Source organism: Ambystoma mexicanum, chromosome 9, assembly GCF_040938575.1.
Source record: "Ambystoma mexicanum isolate Mex_15411 chromosome 9, UKY_AmexF1_1, whole genome shotgun sequence".
NCBI lineage: Eukaryota > Metazoa > Chordata > Amphibia > Caudata > Ambystomatidae > Ambystoma > Ambystoma mexicanum.
The window spans coordinates 1,547,555,734-1,547,574,079 of NC_090931.1; the positions used below are offsets into that span (position 1 = coordinate 1,547,555,734).

General features: G+C 43.0%; 1 protein-coding gene across 1 annotated transcript in view; it reads left to right on the top strand.

The window, feature by feature from the left end:
• Nucleotides 1-10,017, top strand: part of LOC138489499 (zinc finger protein 271-like) — a 521,160-nt gene extending 511,143 nt beyond the window's left edge. Inside the window, exon 10 of the mRNA XM_069617242.1 lies at nt 7,738-10,017. Within this exon, the coding sequence (XP_069473343.1) occupies nt 7,738-8,721 (984 nt within the window). The 3' untranslated portion in view covers nt 8,722-10,017. The remainder of the gene's footprint in view (nt 1-7,737) is intronic.
• Nucleotides 10,018-18,346: the final 8,329 nt, after the last annotated feature.

Below are 18,346 nucleotides of genomic sequence, written 5' to 3' on the forward strand. Positions count from 1 at the left end.
AGATGGGATTGAAGAAATGATCAAGGACAGTGCCTCAAAGTTGTCGATACAAAAAGGTCATTATTCACTACTCACTACTAACAATAAGCAGTACCGGTATGATAAAACCATTCAAGAGGCTAAAAAGACCCTGAGGTCTGAGAATTAAGAAACATGCTAATACCCCCTCGGAGGCTATTGCGGCTCCTCGAATGGCTAAAAACAGATACCGTAGATGGGTAAAGGACTGGATACTGTCAGGCGGGAATGCACAATGACAATATCTTAATTACTATTGGCAGCACTGGGGACTCATGTAAGTTCAGGAAACTGTGGAGCACGTTTAACTCCAAGACTTTATCTCACGTGATCTGTGCAATTGGGGAGCAAGAATGGTTGCAATATATCAGTAATATGGTTTATGACCCCTCTAGCACTAATGACATGCTCCCATGTCGAGGAGGAAAATTCCACCAGAGCTTTCCCGATAGAAGAAATCCTGTTAAAAATTGGCTGTTTAAAAGATTCCATAGCACCTGGACCCAGTGGACTCCCCAATGCTATCATAAAAAATAATCAGACGTTTTGGGGTGAATTATTATTCAGCCTGTTCCATAAGGTATGCCAAGAGGGGTGTATCCCGAAGTCGTGACAGGGATCCATTATTGTACCAGTTCACAAGAAGGGACTCAGAACATGACCAGAGAACTTAAGGCTGCTAGCTATGCTAGACACTACTGGTCAAATATTTGCATCCCTAATATTGGATAGATTAACGAAATGGGCGGACTCAAGTTGTATATTGAGTAATTTCCAAATGGGTTTCCGTACTCGCTCAAGTACGGGCCACTGAGAAAAGACCAACCTGGCCTATATGTGGTCATGATAGACTTTTGGGCTGCTTTGGTACAGTCAATAGGGGCAAGCTCAGGGTCAAAATGAACCGGCCTGGATGTCCTAAGGACCTGCTTTTGGCTACTGTTGTCCTACACGAGAACACCAGAGTGCAAGTCAGGCAGGACAACAGAGGCTTGGTGTCTGCGCCGGTGAGAACAGAGGAGGAAAAAAGAAGGATGCTCTCTTGCCCCATTCTTATTTAATATATACTTATCAGAACTATCCAAAGCATTAGAATGGGCACACACCTGTCTATCTAAGTTTATGGGAACAGTGGTCTCTTGACTCTCCTATGCAGACGATCTCATCTTGTTCAACCACACTTTCTCTGGCCTCAAAAGAGTTATAGAAACTAAGCTCTGGAACATGATCTCACCCTGAACTTTGAGAAAACCAAGGTAATGCACTTCTCGAGTTTACCACCAAGACTGATTATATCGAATTAATTGAAGCAAGAAAACGTAAGGCTGCAGTGAAGTTGAGTATGATATATCGTTGCGTGAGAGCAGCTTCTGGCTCCAGTTTCCGAGGTATACTTACACTGTATAAAGAATGTTTTTGCATTTCCCTATTATACGGATTAGACGCAATCGGTATGAAGGATCTTGCTTGGCTAGGTGTGCTTGAGGGCAGATATTGGCCGAAATGTTAGGGCTTCGACGAGTTTTCCGGTAGAAATGATCCTCTTAGAACTGGGACTAACATCACTGCCCGCAATGGGAATGAAAAGGAGAATTAATCTATATATTAAATGCCGTAAATCCCCTGCCTGCCCACTTCTAAGCCTATTTGGAAAACAGCCTCTTTCAAATTCCCCTAATACGGTGACATCTCTTACACTGGCAAACTTTGAAACTATCGGCTGGATGCCAATATGGGAAGACAGCCTGCAAGAGCTGACAACCAAATCCGCCCATAAGCTGGAACAGTGGGACTGGTGGGCAAATGATGACCATCTCACCAATCGTCTTAGCTACCGCACCATAGTAGACCAACTTGCTCATAGCTACAAAAAATCACAAGGCTGTATCCAGCTTTGTGTCTCACCAGAACTGCGCAGATTAATCCTACTATGTGAATCGGCAGATTACCCTTGCTAGCTAGCACTGGACCAGGACAGAAAATTCCAAAAGATGGGAGGGGCTGCCGCTCATGTGGCATACCAGGCAAATTGGAGACCGCCCAGCATATTCTAACACAGTGCGAAGAACATGGCACGCTTTACGTAAAGGTACTTGGCCCATATGTCAACGAAGTAAGCAGCATCAAAAGTGAGTCCTTCTGGCAATATTGCTTGAACAGTGGACATAAAGCCATGCATATAACCCTAGTCAATGTTTGGAACAAAGTCCTCAAGCAGGGAAAGGTTGGGAGAGTGTTGAAAAAACAAATAGGTAAAGGTACATACTCCCAATAGTCTAGATTAGAAGGCTGTGACCCTATTGATTTGCTTACTTACCGTATATACTGAATACGACCCAGGCATAGCCAACAGTACAAATAGGAAAGCTAACTTAGATGAATCGGGACACGGATATGTATATGCAATATATTGATTTACATTTATGGATTTCTGTTGCTTGTCTGTCTGTTTCTATGCTTGTCGAACTTGTAAAGGTAGATATTAACAAGAATGTTAAACATTTTAGGGATTGAATGTCTTACCTGCTAATGTGTATGGTCTCACATTTGCATTTGGAATAGTAAGAGCATTCTTACTTATCTATGTAATGTTTGTTGTTTGTATATTATGATAAAGCTCTTGGAACTATAAACATAATAAATACATTAATTGTCTGGTTTTTCAGAGTCAAACGTGCCTCTCTGTCTGTGAATCTAGCCTGCTTTTTAGATTAGGAGAGTAGATTTTTTGGTTAACCCTGTGCTCTAAATCTGTCATCCAATTGTGCCACATGGTCATAGAATTCTTCCTGGGACATGCAGTTTCCCCTGATATTGTTCATCTCTTCAATGAAAGTCGGTGGTTACTGTTGAAATGTAGGAGAGTGTTTCTGTCACTGCTCTTGCGGTATAGACTGCATTCCAGTTTGTCATCCCGATGTTTATTCACAAGATCCAAGAAATGAATTTCTGTGTTGCTATACTCCATTGTGTTCAGACTGAGGCTTTCACACACCTCCTTGCGCCACTGTTTATATAAAAAAACTTTGTTTCCAATTTAGTTGGTTTTATACTTTGTTTATTGTTTTATTTCTATGGTTTCATATTTGTTGTAAAATGTGGCCCTCTGTGAGACACGTGTTTCGGCATCTCCTGTGCCTTTTTCAAATCAGGGCAATTACTATTTCATTGTAATTTAAATTTCATTAGTTACAATGTGTCAAAATGAAACAAAAAGAAAATCAATTATTTAAACATGTTCAGAAATCAAAAATATATTCCAAGATTATATGAATGCGAAGTGATGCGTTAAGGCTTAACAAAAGATAAGACATTTTCAATTGCACATAATGTGTGTTCCAATATAAAGAATAATAAACAATAGTGAGAATCATAAAACACAGAGATGAGAGGATGGGGACAGGTAAGGATATTTTGGGGTCAAATTGAGAGAGAGAAGAAACAGTAAGAGAGAAAAATCAGAAACAAATGAGAAAAGCTTTTTGAAAAAATCAAAATTAGAAACTGTATAGACCTATAAGCAAAATAATGGTCTACTGTAATGACAAATGGTACCTCATCCATTGAGAAGGTTTCTTGAATGGTATAATATATTCATAAAGGCAATAGATCTTCCATATTCCTCTGATAAATTGCAGCAGTAATGACACAACTATATAGGTAAGGGACCTACAGTCCACCCATTATTTAATTTTTGGTGGACAATTGGATAAAATGGTAACAATTTGTTTCATATTACTAATTCCTTCTAGTGCCTTCGCACAAGATTAAGAATTCAAAGGTAATTTTCTAAGTAATATTACTCAGTAGTTGAAAATCAACTTCATGGATACATGTGTGACCAGTCCTTGGATTGCAATTCAATTTTCATTATTGTTTATTGTTTTCTTTTTCTTTTTCCGCCACTTCCATTGGCACCTACATTACCTTGACAACCTTCTACAATGATTGTTCATCTCAATATCCTTTTACGTATTTGTTATATGGTGCTATGATGTGGGTTTTTACTTTGTACAAAGCACAATTTTCAATTTGAAATTTTGTTGGGCTATATGCTGCTTTCAAAAAACCACCTTCATGCCCCATGTGGTTTTGCTCTGGATGGATAATTTGGAATGGATTTACTATTGTGTTACTGTTAAAACATGTATAATTGAATACCATTGCAGCCTCGGATGAAGCGCATTGCAGCTCGAAACACGTGTCAAGCTGTCTTGATACGAATTAAAACCAAGCTTAACCTTGCACTTAGAATTGTGTGTTTGTGTGCAGACAAGGAAGCAAACCACCCCTCATCATACTCTATTAAAAGCGGCCATCTTGAATACACACAAGTGGGGGATGCTACTACACATACTGGTATAGGAGAGATACCGTCAATAATCAGGTAATATTGATAGAGTTTACAGTTAGTTTTGTTGGATCAGTTCCTTTCTTTTGGTCAAGTGAAACAATCGTAAAATAATGGGGTACATCTTTGTACACTAAAATCTTATAATCCAGCATTCATGTAAATTATTACTAAAACAGGAGCTGAGAGACTTGGGAGCTAATCAAACGCTTTTGTCATAAACCTATTGTAATCCTTACAGCTAAAGAACAAAAACATTTGGCTTAATTCATCACTCACAAGAAAATAGAGGTTACTGCTCTTTCTGTAGCTATATTATTTGGAATACATAATTATGTTTCACACGAAAGGTAGACATTCTATGAACAATCACTATATTCTTCATTCTTTTATTCCCGAGCGGATCATAATCATCCACATTTTGGACATTTCCTACAAGAAAACTAAGACTGAACGATGCTAACCTCAATATTGAAGAGTCTGATTTCAGTGTTATCTCTTGATGAGCCAGTAATTGGCGAAACATGTGTAGAGGAAACAAGAGGAAATAAAGCATACATGGCTAAGATATCCAGGAGATAAAGAATTTACGGACATGCTACTGAGGAAATTCAAATGAAGACTAATTCCAAGCAGATTTAGTCTTCCGTTCTTTTGAGGAAAAAGACATTTTCAAAAAATCAGAAATAATGATCTTCAAGCGCAACATTGTTTCCTTTTTTCTTAAAGGTATTTGTTTGGGATTGTGCAGGTGAAACCTATAGGAAACAAACATGCTGCTAAAGAACACATCTTAGGTTAACTATTAGTGCTTCTCAAATACTTTCATCTGCTTTTGTTCCTTTTATGAAGATGTAAGATTTACCTGGCACGGGATCTATCAGCAAGCCAAATTGATTTGTGACAAATGTACAATTTTTTCAATATACATTTGATTTGATTTTTTATTTATATAGCGCATTATGCCAAAGCGCTCACAGCCCCCTTAGAACCTTTACCTAATATTTACATACGCTTTTTGAGATTAAGCATGGATATTCTGGGGCTCCGGAGTGCTTCCAAAGCTGAGAACTGATATATTTTGGAGTATGGTACAGGTGGGCCAAATGTTTTTCCCTGAGGAACACTGTCAAACACTGGCACACAATGGATTATCAAACACTGAGTTCCCTACTTTACTCCGGTAGGCTGCCCAAATGAGATCCTTATGGATCAGAAATGACTAAGCAGATGACCCAACTCAAAGCCTTGTTACACACAGAGTCTCTCCACACCTCCATCTGAAGGGCTCATTTTGGTGATTGGAATGATTTTCAAACTGTTAAGAGCATTTCATGTTACTAACCACACTACGAGTGTCCTGAGGAAGCACTGAGAGTGCAAAACACATGTTTGCGATTTAAGGAGAAAGGAATGTGCTCAATTCCACGAATAAAATAATCTTTTTTTAAAATATAATAAGGAGATTTGTCTTTCTTTGTATGGATGGGAGTGCATAACAAATACCAAATAAGATTCAATGGTGATATTGTGTAATATTTTGTAATTGGAGATATATGCTGAAATGTCTTATTTTTGGGGAGTTTGCAGCACCATCAGGCAATTTCTAGGCCCCAGCGCAAAAGGCAGTACATCTTTTCTCCAGATATATCCTACCCAACCCACCTGCTAATTTATAAAAAAAAAACATCCACAAGCTTGAATCAAAATAGTTTCCTGAAATTCATATGACACAAAAACAAACTTTAAAAAACCCTCATCCCCCTTAATAAAATGCATAGGCCTCATTACAACTGTGGCTGCCACGGTATGAACGGTGCCGCTGCCACATTACGAGTTCTGCAGCGGGTCCCGCTCTGTACGCCTGGCCAGACCAGACGTGCAGAGCAGGACCCACTAGCAGAACAGGATGCTAACAACGGGCCCGTCATTAACGGGCCCGTTGTTAGCATCCTCCCCATTCCCATTGAGCCCTATGGGGGCCCAAATGAGAATGGGGACATACCGGGTCCGGGTCCCGCAAATGGGAATTACCGGGCCCTCCAAGGTCAGAATGGCCCGGTAAGTCCCCTTTTGTGGGACCCAGACCCGAGTTTGGGGTAGCCATGCCGCTAAAAACAGCCTGGCTACCGCCAAACTCGTAATGCAGCCTATTGTGTCTTGAGACTTTTCCTGAAATATCCCAAGTCCGTTTGATAATCTAAAGCCAATGATATCCCATCTCCTTAGGGTGCGCTGCACCGCAATGAACGATAACCACGTGTTTGTCATATGTCATGTTACCACCACAAACATTTTATATGTTATACTACAAAGAAACAACAAATACAAATAGCTACTCTTAGGACGGTAATCAGAGTTCTATTTAGTTTTTTATTGTTTTATAAATATTTACATTGTGCTTTGTTCCCTGGATTCATACTTCATTGAAACCCCATGAACGCGTGCTTGCAAATATTCCTATTGAAGTCTACCAGTACTAGTGTCTTCTCATATTCCTCTTCATTTCTGTTGCTATACATTTCAATATGATATGAATGTAATATACCCAAAGTGACTTCAGATCAAGAGCTAAACATTGAATTTCACCATAATGTTACACTATTTATTTATTTTGGGCATTTATGAAGCGCACCAAACTCGAAGGCATCCAGGCACTGGTTACCAAGCATGCAGTTAACATATATATGGTTACAGAGAGCACAGTGAGCTTTTGTACAAGGTACACTTACACAGATTAAAGCAAGCAGCTTGAGGGTTTGTGAAGTACAATACAAAAATGAGTGATAGCAGAGAAGAGGGAACACATTATAACTTTTAATTTCTTTAGCAGTATTTTATTTAGTGACTTTTCTTTGACAAACTTGTGGGGCAGTGGGATGCATACCAAAGTATTTCTTATTTATTCTTCAGTGCAATGCACCTTTAAGCACTAGGCTTGTGCTCAGTATTATATTTTCACATAATTTGCTCAGCAAGCATGTTTTGTCCATTTTTATTTCCTGATATGAGAAGGCTGAAAATAGTTTAATTAGTTATTTCATTAGTATTTATTTTAGATTATAAACTATATATGGTCAGAACGTTACAGTGCTACACTAAGTCTGTAGATTTTTAGGCTGTACTAAAACATGAAATAATATCTACAACCTTTGCTTCTTTCAACAGAAAGTGGGGCAATTAACAAAGCTGAGAGCCTGCAAATGAACCCTAAAAAATGCAGAGACTGCGGTCAGATCTTTATGGAGCTCTCCCAACTGAAGATACACATGAGGATCCACGTGGATGATAAGGCACATACCTGTCGCCTCTGTGGCGAGTGCTTCACTGACCAGTCTAGTCTATCCATTCACAAGAGATCACACAAGAGTGAAAAACCCTATAAATGTGTGGAATGTGATAAAAGTTTCCTTCACAGGTCGCATTTGTCCTGCCATCAAAAGGTCCATACTGGGGAGCGGCCGTACCAGTGTTCAGAGTGTGAGAAAAGCTTCACTCAGAGCTCAAATCTGTACCAGCATCAGAAGACCCATACTGGTGAGCGACCATACCAGTGTTCAGAGTGTGAGAAAAGCTTCACTAAGAGCTCAAATCTGTACCAGCATCAGATGATCCATACTGGGGAGCGACCGTACCAGTGTACACAATGTGAAAAAAGCTTCTTTCGTAGCTCATCACTGTACGAGCACGAGAAGACCCATACTGGGGCGCGACCGCACCAGTGCACGCAGTGTTGCAAAAGTTATGCTCAGAGGTCTCGTTTGTTTAGCCATCTGAAGGTCCACACTGGAGAGCAACATTACAAGTGTGCAGAGTGTGGGAAAAGCTTTGCTCGGAGTGCAAATCTGTACCAGCATAAGAAGATCCACACTGGAGAGCGTCCCTACCAGTGTTTGCAGTGTGAGAAAAGCTTCACTAAGAGCTCAAATCTGATCAGTCATCAGATGATCCATACTGGAGAGAAACCATACCAGTGTACAGAGTGTGACAAGAGGTTCTGTCAGTGGTCGCAAATGCACAGCCATCTGAGAATCCACACAAAGGAGAAGCCCTATGAATGTACAGAATGCAAAAAATGTTTCAGCCATGCCTCGTCCCTGAACATCCATCAGAGAATCCATACAGGGGAGAAGCCCTATGAATGCACAGAGTGCAAAAAAAGATTCAATCACCCCTCAACCCTGAGCATCCATCAGAGAATCCATACAGGAGAGAAGCCCTATGAATGCGCAGAGTGCAAGAAAAGCTTCAGTGACTCCTCAGCTCGGAACAAGCATCAGAGAATTCATAGAGTGAAAATGCCTACGAATGCACAGAGTGAGATAAATGCTTCAATCAGCACTGAACCCTGAACAGGTATCTGAGGGTCCATGCTCAGGAGATGTGTGCACAGAATGTGGTAAGGACCTTGAGAAAAGGTACCTCGGAGGTCCCTTGTGGATGCATCTGTTCCACCACCAGATGGTTTATTCTGGGAACAAGTCCCAAGAGTGGGTGGCGTGCGGCAAGTGATCGAACCCTGGACAGGCCGCCGGTGCTGTTGATAATAACCACAAATTTGCTCAGAGATTGCTGGATCTTTAGGGGAGACACATAACCTTCTACCTACCCTGTTGAGGATAGATAGAAATATATATAAATAACTGAGGCACTCGTCCATGGGGCACTCAAAGGGTTAATCTGGCATTAAACCCAAGATAATATCAGAAATTCCACCTAAGGTGAGTGGTAAGAGGCGTTGCAATAGTGCTGAACCTTTGTACCTGCTGTGGGGGTGTTCCTCTTTATGCCTGGTTTATAGTCACACAACAGTATTGGAGCAATTAAGTCCAAAGTCCTAAAATATACAGGATTGGAACCTGTGTACTGAATACAGTAAGGCTAAAACGATTCTAGTCACTCCTACTTGATGCACAGAACATCATCCCGTCGTGGATTGAATCCCCTTACGTCTAAATAGGAGCCTAGCGAGGGGAACCTACCCGGGAAGAAATGTAAACCTTCAAATAAAGAACATGGCTAGTAAAGACCATTAGTGTAAGAAAATGAAGCAGTGGAAAAGATGATGGGAGGCAGCACAAGTGGTGCACTAAGATGGCGCACCGATTAGCGAGTAACACATGAATGGTACCAACAGGCCTCAATAATCATGAATGCACAGGACTGATATCTAGATCGACAGAGAAAAAGAAATCGGATACATGTAGATTCTGTCCAAGGGCTCCACACATGTCTGCATGGCAGTCTGTCATGGCAGGCAGATCATACACGGGCACACTGGAAGCTCTGCGAGTGCGGGGATGTGCCAGTGCCCAGGACGGCCAGGACCAGGAGCCGTAGATGCAGAAAAGTGTGGGCAAAGTTGGCTGACAAATACCCAGTGATAGTTACGTCCTGCACACACAGAGAGGGGAGAATCTAAAATAGCAGAACTTGCAATGGGAAACTTTCAAATCTGGGTCAAAAAGGCATTTGGCTGCTAGTAAGGAGTTTGGTGCCAAATGGGAGAAAGTGTTGAAGAAATAATTAGTGGCAGCTTTCATTTCCTACAATGGGACACTTTGAATTGTGTATATTGGCTTACCGTCGCCTTCTGGTGTTTGAAGTAATAAAAATCTAAAAAAAATAAAAATACTTTCCCAATTGTTGAGTGTCTGCAAGAGTGATTGTATTATTACCAGGGGAAACAATCAGGCAAGCAGCTCTTTTCAAAAAAATGTTTTTTAAATGTACATGTTTATTAAATGCATACATAAAAAATAAATAAAAATAAAGAACATAAACATCAACAAATAAATATATCAACCAAATATCCAAGTTCATCACAATTAGAGTACAAAACACATCTCACGTCAAGAACAATAAGTTATTTTCAGGAAACAATCAAGCATTGGAAACATATTCACAAAATAAACTATTTTACAGCTTCAAAAATCTACCCGAGATTTGTTCAAATAAGATTTTCTTGTCTCTAGACAGGGTAATTTTCTCCATTCTCGACACTTGTTGTAGGTCCATCCTCCATTCTGGCACATCCGGTGTTTCCTCACTTTTCCAGTCCCTGAAAAACCAGCATCGCTGTGGGAAAGAGAGATCTTCCACCAAGTCTTCCTCGCACAGAATTATACTCAGATAATCAAAGTCTTCGTTCAACATTAGAACCTTATTCATTCTTGCTGTGACCTCCCTCTGGAAGCTTCTTTATCCATAGCATTCCCAGATCATGTGTTCAAAGGTAGTCTTGACATGCTTACACCTCCAACAGGACTCCGAATCAAGCAAAACTCTTGCAAATCATTTTTGCGGAGTCCACAAAACTCTGATCCTCCTCATGAGGGGCTTCAGTCAATCGTGGAGCACAGCACAAGCACCAGGGGGTGAGCTTGAGGTGAGCTTCGACTCTCTGCATTACTGAACTCTATTAAGAGCTTCTGGGTGAAGCCACTGTATAGCCATCTGCTTTTCCTATCCTTACGGGCCCCTGGGTGCAGATGACTCTGGCACCCAATACACACATTTCTGGTTCACAGGTCAGTTCTGCATTTTAGGGCCCCCAGTTGTTGAGTGGGGATGGAGGGCTGTTGGTGAGGTCCTGGCAGGGGTGTGCTACAGCTCTTTCTCCTGTCATTACCTCTATCACACTGAGGAACCAATGCCAATGCGATTTCTAGACTCCTTTATTGCTAAGTCAACTTTGGGCACGTGGCTTTGATAGATCTGTCAAGCCCCCATGCCATCAGGAATGCCCACTCTGAACTATTCATAGAGATATAATACAGAAACTTCTAGCTAACATGCTGGCAATCTCCATACTAACGCTCCAGTGTACAGAGCATGTGGCAACCTCTGGACTAAGCTTGGCCTGCTAGATAATACTTACTCTCCAGTGTACAGAGCATGTGGCAGCCTCCGGACTAAGCTTGGGCTGCAAGATAATACTTACTCTCCAGTGTACAGAGCATGTGGCAACCTCCGGACTAAGCTTGGCCTGTAAGATAATACTTACTCTCAAGTGTACAGTGCACGTGGCAACCTCCGGACTAAGCTTGGCCTGTAAGATAATACTTACTCTCCAGTGTACAGAGCACGTGGCAACCTCCGGACTAAGCTTGGCCTGCAAGATAATACTTACTCTCCAGTGTACAGAGCATGTGGCAACCTCTGGACTAAGCTTGGCCTGCAAGATAATACTTACTCTCCAGTGTACAGAGCATGTGGCAGCCTCCGGACTAAGCTTGGCCTGCAAGATAATACTTACTCTCCAGTGTACAGAGCACGTGGCAACCTCTGGACTAAGCTTGGCCTGCTAGATAATACTTGCTCTCCAGTGTACAGAGCACGTGGCAGCCTCCGGACTAAGCTTGGGCTGCAAGATAATACTTACTCTCCAGTGTACAGAGCATGTGGCAGCCTCCGGACTAAGCTTGGCCTGCAAGATAATACTTACTCTCCAGTGTACAGAGCATGTGGCAACCTCTTGACTAAGCTTGGCCTGCAAGATAATACTTACTCTCCAGTGTACAGAGCATGTGGCAACCTCTGGACTAAGCTTGGCCTGCAAGATAATACTTACTCTCCAGTGTACAGAACACCTAGCAACCTCCGGACTAAGCTTGGCCTGCAAGATAATACTTACTCTCCAGTGTACAGAGCATGTGGCAACCTCCTGACTAAGCTTGGCCTGCAAGATAATACTTACTCTCCAGTGTACAGAGCATGTGGCAGCCTCCGGACTAAGCTTGGCCTGCAAGATAATACTTACTCTCCAGTGTACAGAGCATGTGGCAACCTCCGGACTAAGCTTGGCCTGCAAGATAATATTTACTCTCCAGTGTACAGAGCATGTGGCAACCTCCTGACTAAGCTTGGCCTGCACGATAATGCTTACTCTCCAGTGTACAGAGCATGTGGCAACCTCCGGACTAAGCTTGGCCTGCAAGATAATACTTACTCTCCAGTGTACAGAGCATGTGGCAACCTCTTGACTAAGTTTGGCCTGCAAGATAATACTTACTCTCCAGTGTACAGAGCATGTGGCAACCTCCGGACTAAGCTTGGCCTGCAAGATAATACTTACTCTCCAGTGTACAGAGCATGTGGCAACCTCTTGACTAAGCTTGGCCTGCAAGATAATACTTACTCTCCAGTGTACAGAGCATGTGGCAACCTCCTGACTAAGCTTGGCCTGCAAGATAATACTTACTCTCCAGTGTACAGAGCATGTGGCAACCTCTTGACTAAGCTTGGCCTGCAAGATAATACTTACTCTCCAGTGTACAGAACACGTAGCAATCTCCGGACTAAGCTTGGCCTGCAAGATAATACTTACTCTCCAGTGTACAGAGCATGTGGCAGCCTCCGGACTAAGCTTGGCCTGCAAGATAATACTTACTCTCCAGTGTACAGAGCATGTGGCAGCCTCCGGACTAAGCTTGGCCTGCAAGATAATACTTACTCTCCAGTGTACAGAGCATGTGGCAACCTCCGGACTAAGCTTGGCCTGCAAGATAATACTTACTCTCCAGTGTACAGAGCATGTGGCAGCCTCCGGACTAAGCTTGGCCTGCAAGATATTTCAGTGCTGCATTGTGTTTCCTTCCTCTGACCCCCCTAAGTGCATGTTCCTGATTTCATCCTGAGACATTCTGCTGCTACTGGTACCATCTTGGTTGCTAATCAGTGAGTTATTTTACACCTAATACAAGTTATTTGGACAACTGTAGAAATGTGCTATCCTCCCATAGGAGGACTGATTCCCAGTCCAGAAGCATGCCAGCTCTTTTGAACAATCTTTTTTCCTTCTAAAAGGATGACAGTGTCATAAATATGAACGTCTTAGTGAACAGTTTACAGTGACAGGGGCCTGCAAAGTGACATAGAATGTGGTGTTTCATTTTCTGATTTAACCTTCTCCTTCTTTACCTTCTGGTACCCTGTCCTGACTTTCTTTAGGAAAACAACACTGTATTTTCAAAATAAGATTCGGTCTGTACGGGCTGTGCAGTACCTGCTATCTCCAGTTGGCCTATAGCCAATCCGACTGTAGATGGCCCCACTTTTAATGTTTGCCCTATTTTGCAGGAGGACACTAAATCCTTTTTGGCATTTTTAAAACCTACGTAATGACCTAAGGACCCCCCTGCCCTACTTCCTTGTGTCGGAATGTTCACAATTGTTGGCCCCCTTGATTAATACATTTATTAATACCTCTTTTTGCCAAAGTAATGTCCCGGAGCCGCTGAAACAAGCTTGGGTGACTCCCAGTCTTAAGCCAGGTCCTAAGCCTGAGGAGTATGCCTGTTATCGCCCTATCACCAACATGCCATTCCTCTTGAAAATCTTGGATCATGTCGCCACCCATCATTTCGAAGCTTTTATTGAAAAATCCTCCATGTTGGGCAACATTCAGTCAGGGTTTATACCCTGCAGAGGCACAGATCTAGCTTTGATGAGTATTCAGGACTCATTACTGCAGATTATGGGCCGGGACCAAGTGGGCGTGTTGACGCTCCTTGCTCTCTCAGCAGCTTTCGATACCATCAACCACACTATTTTACTCCAGCGAGTTGTGGAGGTCGCTCGAGTATCAACAGATTCTGCCAAATGGATTGGATCTTTTCTTGGCAACAGAATGTCATGAGTCACCTTAAACAAGCATGAGCATCAGGCTAAGCTAATGGACTTTGCTGTGCCCATGGCATCCTGCATCTCGCCTATCTTGTTTAACATCTATCTAAAACCGCTTCATGCCATCCTTGTGGATCATGGGGTCTTGTTTCAGAACTACGCGGTTGGCCTCCAGCTAGTGTTTCAACTCAGCCCAGATCCAGCTATTAATATGCAACATATCCAGAATATGTGTGCCACCATTGAACCATGGATGTCAGAGAACTGGGTGGAGCTAAATGGAGAAAAGACCGAAATCTTGTTGGTGGCCCCTCCATGCAAACTGGCTACGGCTCTTAACAGCTACCCTTTTTTCACTGAGGCTGGTCATGACATCAGAATGCAAACTCAAGTTAAACCTTTAGGAGTGCTGATGGGCTCCTCCCTTCCATCTATCTCTCATATAAACAAAGTCATCAGTTACTTTTCCATTGATGGCATTCAGACACATTCACCCACTCCTCAGAATAACAGCCTGACAATTTGCATGTGCTATAGTTAATGCCCGACTGGACAATTGCAACGCCTTATATGCAGGGGCAACACAGTTCATGCTACAAAAACTTCAAGTGATCCAGAATATGGCTGCTCATATTTTGACAGGCTCTTCTATGCAAGATCAGATTACCCCAGTCTTAATAAAACTCCACTGGCTCCCGGTTAAACCCTGAATCAGGGTTAAGTTCCTGACCACAGCCCATAAAGCCCTATATGGTCAGCCCTTCTTTACATCAAGAGGTACCTTGGATGGTTCTCTTCCTGTTCAGCTTCAAGAGCAATCTCTCACTAAACAGTGATTGTTTACCGCTCCCGACTTTCTAGAGGGTTTGGTCGTTCTTGTATCACCCCTTGTGCTAAGCTCTGGAACCTGCTTAATATCGATGTTCAGAGTGCTAACGACAGAGGCGTTGCTAGGGGGTGTCTGAGGGGGCTATAGCCCCGGGTCTTTTGGTTGTAACCCCGGATAGAATCTCAGGGACTACAACCAAAAGGATATAGCTAGCCCTGAATCATGACAGTCCCGATATTAGCTTAGCCCCTGATCTTTTCCAGACCTAGCAACACCCCTGTCTAACGAGCTGATGACTTTTTGGAAAAAGCTAAAAACGTTCCTCTTTTAATCGGTGCTGTTCCGTAGGGCCCAGAGTCTAGCCGGTCCAGGTGCTTCAATAGCTTCTGGTTGTAGCACTGTTACCCATGTTCATTGGTGGCATTCTCTAACCCGAATTGCTATCTTCGAACAAGAAAAAAAAAAGAAGAAAAAAAATAACAGGCTTTCTGGCCTGCTCTACTTTATAGTGTAGCAAACAATCGACAGGAAAAACCCTGTTTACACCTAGTATCTAGGGTCAGTAACAGGTAACAAAAAGAAGTGATACTCTGGGTGAGACAAACATACATCCAAATAATATCACGGTCTCAAATATGAATACATCTTGGACTGGACTGACTAAATCGGCATGTATATCAAACGATGCCACTGTGGGACACAGACTGTCGGACGCTCGATGTAAGTAAGAGAAGCTATCAAATTTTAATATAGCACATGAATAAAAACAATTATCTAATATAATTCATAACACCAATGTGTGAAGAATCAAAGAAGCAAAGAAACCACCACCAAATACAGGAAACACACTTAGGAAAAACCTTAAAAAAACAATACAGCAATACAAGGCAACAAACTACAGATTAGTTCTCAGAAATAGGGCCTATAGATATCCAGGCCCCTTAACGTTCAAACTTTGATGCTTTGCTGAAATGAAGCAGCGTAGAAGACCAACTAGTTTCGGCTATAAAAGAGGGGGTAAGGCGCGCACTCCAATTCCTGGTCAATATACTACCTGAAGAAAGAAAAAATATATAACTGGGTTAAATCCCAAAAGTGTCCAATTGTTGCCAAAATGTTCACAGGGTTGGATCCCTTCTGCTGCATTTGTGCTGCTGTTCTCCTCCTCCTAGCGCTTTCGTGTCCCAACACTCTTCAGGGAGGTTGTGTTGCCTTGCTTATCAGGTGAATTCAATTAAATTGCTAATGCAGTCTCTAAGGATTATGGGAGATGTAGTGAAAAGAAATTGTGTTCAGTTCAGGTGACCAAGGGAAGACTCCCCTCCAGGAGCACACATCTTACCCTTAGCAGGGGGAGGGGGGAAGACCATGACTATGGTTCTCCACTGTAGGGCAAATTATCCCCGGTGCTGCAGCCTCTGGAGTCCGGATCTCCACAAATTACATGTAAAAAAGAGGGGGTGACGCGCGCACTCCAATTCCTGGTCAATATACTACCTGAAGAATTAAAAAATATATAACTGGGTTAAATCCCAAAAGTGTCCAATTCACTGGGTTAGATCCCAATTGTTGCCAAAATGTTCACAGGGTTGGATCCCTTCTGCTGCATTTGTGCTGCTGTTCTCCTCCCCCTAGCGCTTTCGTGTCCCAACTAACCCAGTGAATTGGACACTTTGGGTTTTAACCCATTTATTCTTTTTCTTTTTTCAGGTAGTATATTGGCCAGGAATTGGAGTGCGCGCCTCAGCCCTCTTTTTTTTACATGTAGTTTCGGCTATAGCCACTGTATAAGGCTGCTTTCGTCAGGGTCAAATGATGGTGCGTGTATAAAGACAAGCTGAAATTGCACATTTTTCAAAGTACATAGAAATATGCACGCTCCACGGTACTACGGTCTACCAGTCTCACAACATTATGGTTGTCTTATAACCCTTAATACGGAAGAGAAAAAATAGATCTTGTGCATCAGCTATGGGCTCTTTTGAGGCAGGGTTAATTAATTAATAGTTATGTGTCACATGAACAAGAGCTCTTCTAAAATGCGCTCCGTTCGAACTCCGTATGGAAGTCCCAATTCACCACATGAATGTAGCCGAGCATGAAAAGTGTGGTGTGTGCTGAAATGGTACTCTATCCTAGTACTCTTTCACAACCATCCTCATGGAGTAGGACAGACTCACAATCAGTCATGTTCATATTTCTGAAATCACAAAACCTATCATGTTCATTCTATGACAAGACTGGAGGCGAGCATTATGCTTCATCTTCACTTTATTCTACTCTTCACAGCAGTTCAACAAACACAATAAAACTCTTGAAAAGTGTCCAACAACAAAACTTTTCTCTTAACACACTACAAAGTCCATGAGCCTCTGCAGTCCAAGCTCCTTCAGTTAGCCACAACCCACTTCCTGTGCATGATATGAAATATGATATGATATGGCATTTGTAACGCGCCTATACACAGGTGTTTCAAGGCGCGACGAGGCATGGAGGGGAGGAACAAGGGGAGACAGACAACGATCCTACTAGGCCAGGTGTCATTCAGATCGCGCAAGTGCAGGGGTGGGGGAGGGGGAAAAGTGCAAGGGGAAGGGGAGGGGGGGAAGTGCAGTACAAGGTAAGTGGCGTAAAGTAATAAATAAATAGAGCCAGCTGGTGGCAAGTGCAAGGTAAGTGCAGAGCAAGTGCTGGGAAAGGGGGGGGGGCTGTAGGGATACAGAGACAGTCCCGCAGTGCAGAGGGGTTCCAGGGCATCAGTGCAAGTGGAGAGTGGCTGGGCCCAGGACCGAGGCCGTTAAAGAGTGGTCCAGTTGCAGAATCAGTGCAGTTTCAGTGAAGAATATTAGCTGTTCAGCAGGGGAGAGGGAGAGAGAAAGCAGAAGCAAAGAGGAAGGTTTGGAGGTGCTTCCGGAACCGGAGATGGTTCTCCTCAAGTTTCAGGGAGGCAGGAAGGCAGGAAGGCTGTTCCAGAGGGAGGCCCCTGCCGCGGAGAGAGATCTACCCCCAGCTCGTTGCTTCGAGAAGCGGCTGACCCTGAGGGAGTTGGAGGCGGATGAGCGAAGGGCTCGGGAAGGAAGATATTTGGGAAGAGAGAGTTGAAGGTATTTAGGACCAAGGCCCCAGAAGGCCTTGTGGACAATGCAGAGGATTTTGAACTTTATCCTCGCAGCCACTGGGAGCCAGTGTAGAGATTTCAGTCCTGGAGAGATACGGTCCCTGGGCTTGAGGCCAAGGACAAGTCTCGCAGTTCTGTTCTGGATGAGTTGCAGAGGGCGGAGAGTGGAGGCAGGCAGATTAAGATAGAGGCTGTTACAGTAATCCAGCTTCGAGAGAACCAGGGCTCGGGAGACAGTGAGCTTCTGGGGGAAGGAGAGGAACGGAAGAATACCTCTGAGGAGGTGCAGCTGGTAGTGTGACTTCTTAGCGACGTCAGAAATATGAGGAGAGAAGGAGAGTGTGGAGTCGAAGATGACCCCAAGGTTTTTTGCATGGCAGCTAGGAGCAGGGAGGGGGCCAAG